The 5027-nt window shown below is 38.7% G+C and overlaps 1 protein-coding gene across 1 annotated transcript; it reads right to left on the bottom strand.

The window, feature by feature from the left end:
- Positions 1-319: 319 nt before the first annotated feature.
- LOC101692366 (olfactory receptor 11G2-like) lies at positions 320-1261 on the bottom strand. Its single transcript, XM_004782190.3, has one exon. It carries the CDS (start codon positions 1244-1246, stop codon positions 320-322), a length of 927 nt encoding a protein of 308 aa, XP_004782247.2. The 5' UTR covers positions 1247-1261.
- Positions 1262-5027: the final 3766 nt, after the last annotated feature.

Raw genomic sequence — 5027 nt, forward strand, 5'->3', positions numbered from 1 at the left:
GTGAAGAGGAAGGGGACAAGGTTTCCAATTATGTATTAAGTAACATGCATAAAAAACCAGAGCATAAGAAATGCAATCAATGATAATGTAATAGCTATATAATGAAACAGATGGTAGCTATACAGTGGTGAATGTAGCATAATATGTAAGCTTGCCAAATTGCTAAGTTGTATACCTGAAACTAGGGTAATATTGTGTGTCAATTATACTAAAAAAAAAACCTTTTTAAACCTGAAAATAAGTTAAATACAATTTTTGTAAATAAGTTAAATGTAATATTGAACTCTAATTTCTCAAGAGCCGTTTTGATTAACACTTTTTATATTCCCAGAAGTTTCTTCAGGGCATTTTTCATATCTTTGTTCCTAAGACTATATATCACAGGATTAAGGAGGGGGGTCACAACAGAATAAAACAGAGTCACAATCTTTTGTGTTCCAGCTTCATGCTCAGATGTTGGGCTTCCATACATGACAAGTACTGAGCCATAGAACAGTGAAACCACAGCCAGATGAGACCCACAGGTGGAGAAAGCCTTTCTTTTCCCAGCTGCTGAAGGGACTTTCAGTACTGCTCTTAGGACCAGAGCATAGGACCCCGTGATGAAGAGAAAGGGAATGATGAGGGGCAGAGGACTTAAAGTGGAGAAGACAAGCTCTATCACAGGAGCTTTTTCGCACATGAGTGCTAGAAGAGGACCTGGATCACACAAAAAGTGGTCAATGATCCTGGATCCACAGAATGACATTTGGGAGATGATTACGATGGGAATCAAGAACCAGAAAAAACCAAGTATCCAGCAAGTGACCACAAGATTGGTGCACAGATGTCTTGTCATCATGGTTGGATAGTGTAGAGGTCGGCAGATGGCAAGGTACCGATCAAATGCCATAATAGCCAAGAAAAAGCATTCTGTAGAACCCAAGGAGAAGAAAAAGTAGAACTGGAGAAAGCACCCAGAGAAGGAGATGACCTTGGTGTCAGAGAGGAAGTTGGCCAACATGTTGGGGACAGTGGAGGTGACATAGCAGATCTCTAGGAAGGAGAAGTTGGCGAGCAAGATGTACATGGGGGTATGGAGTCTCTGATCCCAGCGCATGGCCCAGATGATAGACCCATTGCCCATGAGGGTCAGGAGGTAAAGAAGGGTGAAGAGCAGAAAGAGGAGGATCTGCCCTTGCCTGGGGCAAGGGAACCCCAGGAGGATGAAGCCAGTGATGGTGCTGGAGCTGTTGGAGATTATCATGTGTCTGGGAACTGTAAAAAAGCCATCAAATTATTGAATGACAGTGTATAAAGACAGATGGGGACCCAGAGTTTATTTAAAACATCTTGGGAATGAAAATAGAGAACTATGTGTTTATAGTTACTTTTTTTTCTTAGAAAACAAAATATTGACCTGGGTTACTTTTTATTCTCATTGACATTTTCACGGTGGACTCAAGATAACTCTGGTTAGAATTGATAAGGTCTTGAAGGAGAGTGTTGTAGAGGTGTTTTAAGATTAGATTAGACCTTATATTTAATAGAGTTTCTGTCTACCTACCTGTTCTCACAAAAGTGGAATTTTTTCCATTTTCAGAAGTGGTGACATTTGCAGTTGTGGCAGAAATTGCATCAAACTCTTTATTATGTAACAAACTTGGAACTTTTTGGAATGACTTCTTTTACATGATTTTTGAAATTGGCCTTATTAAAAACTAAATGATTACCTTAATTTGATAATATTACACACCAGTTTTATGTGTAAAACAGTCAAGCCAATTGGAGAGAATTAGCTTCAGTTTCTGTTGTGTTAAAACAGTAATTGTAGCCATCCATGGTTGACCAAGGTGAAAGAATTATTAATGGGCCATGTAGAAACAGGTCTGTGCTTACCTAAAAAAGAGATATGAATTTTTTAGTTTATAGCTATAAATATAATTCTATTCCAACAATATATACTATGGTAATTATTAATAATATGGAATTCTAAATAGTGGTGGATTTGTAGGGGATGCAAAGCTAAAACTTTACTCCATCCTTCAGTAACTCCTTAGGACGATCTCAAGGCAGAGTGACTTTTAAAGGTTGAATATTACATACAATGGTTTTCTTTTGTTCTAAATAAGTTAGAATAACTTTGTTAAGCAATTATGTACTCAGGCCTTGGAATCAATTAGAACCCTCTGTAAATAAATGTATAAATAAGCAACAGAAAATCTATGTCCCCCACCCCTCATTTCATGTTAAGTCCATATTTTGCTTTTTGAAAATTTGAAAATCGAATAATTTCTTATTGTGAGTAATCAAGTTCTGAGAAAACTGTAGGACCAAGAGCAAAAGGTGACAGCAACCAGCTGATACTCCATCTCAAGTATTAGGTTTGGGGGCTTAAAGAGTTGCACTGGAGGAAGAACAATCGTGTAAAGGGGGGTAAGGCGGGGTAAGACTGGAACAGTTACAGCATAACTTTTAAAACCGTTTCTCGGTCATTTGAAACTAAGGATCCCCTGATTCTGATAGCGTGGGGTTTCTTGGGGCCGATAAAATCTCCACAGATCTGCCTGACTCTATTTAGCATGTATAAACTGGAATAGGGTTTAATGGACTCTGGTCTTGGTGGAGGAAAAGTGAGCTAGATTCTTTTGGTATCTGCATTATGAACTTCCATTTCCTAGATGTCTTTTCCTTTTCTGCTTTTAAACTCATTTGTGTAGGGGACTAGTAAATTTCTGAGACCACACATTTATCTTTTAAAAAGGGTAGTTGGAAGCAGACAACAGAAGAATGTATTTTTAAAAAGTCACTCTGTACCAGCTTCGTTCATGATTAAGGACCTTAAGCATTTAGCCTTTTTTTTTGCAGCATGCCCTGCAGTGTTTTCAAAGTTACATTGGAGTAACATGAGCCTGCTGATTGCTAAAGAATTAAAACAGGGACATGGGAAAGATTTTGCTATGTGGAAATCCTTGATGGATTCTAAAAAAAAGATTAAGTCTATAAGTCTAGTGCTAATTCAGAGGAAGTTAACTTAATTATGAGCAATTAAAAACAAAGATTACTAATAGTGATTAGTATTTTTGACCAGGATTGTTTTGCTGGTATTTGTGAAATTTCATTTTAGGAGTAAACATCTGCTAGTAAACAGTCTAATAATTGGTCCTTGGATTAAATGTTTAAGAATTCTGCCCCCTCGCATCACGTTACCTGATTTCAAGCTTTATTACAAAGCTGTGATCACCAAGACAGCATGGTACTGGCATAAAAACAGACACATAGACCAGTGGAACAGAGTAGAGAGCCCAGATATGGGCCCTCAACTCTATGGTCAATTAATCTTTGACAAAACAGGAAAAAATATACAGTGGAAAAATGACAGTCTCTTCAATAAATGGTGCTGGGAAAACTGGACAGCTGTAGAAGGATGAAACTCGACCATTCTCTTACACCGTACACAAAGATAAACTCAAAATGGATAAAAGACCTCAACGTGAGACAGGAATCCATCAGAATCCTAGAGGAGAACATAGGCAGTAACCTCTTCGATATCAGCCACAGCAACTTCTTTCAAGATACGTCTCCAAAGGCAAAGTAAACAAAAGCGAAATAAACTTTTGGGACTTCATCAAAATCAAAAGCTTCTGCACAGCAAAGGAAACAGTCAAGAAAACAAAGAGGCAACCCACGGAATGGGAGAAGATATTTGCAAATGACAGTACAGACAAAAGGTTGATATCCAGGATCTATAATGAACTCCTCAAACTCAACACACATGAAACAGGCAAACATATCAAAAAATGGGCAGAAGAAATGAACAGACACTTCTCCAATCAAGACATACAAATGGCTATCAGACACATGAAAAAATGTTCATCATCATTAGCCCTCAGGGAGATTCAAATTAAAACTAAATTGTGATATCACCTTACACCAGTTAAATGGCCAAAATTAACAAAACAGGAAACAACATGTGTTGGAGAGGATGTGGAGAAAGGTGAACCCTCTTCCACTGTTGGTGGGAATGCAAGTTGGTGCAGCCTCTTTGCAGAACAGTGTGGAGATTCCTCAAATTAAAAATAGAGCTTTCCTATGACCCCGCAATTGCACTTCTGGGTATTTACCCCAAAGATACAGATGTCGTGAAAAGAAGGGCCATCTGTACCCCAATGTTTATAGCAGCAATGGCCACGGTCACCAAACTATGGAAAGAACAAAGATGCCCTTCAATGGACGGATGGATAAGGAAAATGTGGTCCATATACACTATGGAGTATTATGCCTCCATCAGAAAGGATGAATACCCAACTTTTGTAGCAACATGGATGGGACTGGAAGAGATTATGCTGAGTGAAATAAGTCAAGCAGAGAGAGTCAATATATATGGTTTCACTTATTTGTGGAGCATAACAAATATCATGGAGGACAAAGGGGTGTTAGAGAGGAGAAGGGAGTTGGGGTCAATTGGAAGGGGAGGTGAATCACGAGAGACTATCGACTCTGAAAAACAATCTGAGGGTTTTGAAGTGGCGGGGGGCGGGTGGGAGGTTGGGGTACCAGGTGGTGGGTATTATAGAGGGCACAGATTGCATGGAGCACCGGGTGTGGTGAAAAAATAATGTGGTGAAAAAATAATGAATGTTTTTCTGAAAATAAATAAATTGAAAAAATTAAAAAAAAAAACAACAAAAAAAGATTTCTGCCCCCTCCCTGCCATAAAACTTATTTCAGAGTGGTATTTCTTCCCTTTCTCTTACCCTCACATCTCATTCGTCAACAATTTCTGTTCATTTGTCTCCAAAATAAGTCTCTGGTCCACCTACTTCTCTGTAGCTTAAGCTCTCATCTTTTCTCTGCTGGACTTCTGTGATGCTGTTCTGACTGCTTCTTGCTTCCACCCTTCCCCTCTATAACCTGCTATCCATGCCACAGCCAGAGTGACTATTTAAAAAAGGAAAATCAGATCAGTCCTTGTTCTTGCATGCAGATTTCAATTAACTTCCCAAAGCATTTACAGTAAATAAAATCTCCACACCAGGGTCTTTGAT

This window comes from Mustela putorius, unplaced genomic scaffold, assembly GCF_011764305.1.
Source record: "Mustela putorius furo isolate JIRA1106 unplaced genomic scaffold, ASM1176430v1.1 tig00003896_pilon_pilon_pilon, whole genome shotgun sequence".
In the NCBI taxonomy this organism is placed as follows: Eukaryota; Metazoa; Chordata; class Mammalia; order Carnivora; family Mustelidae; genus Mustela; species Mustela putorius.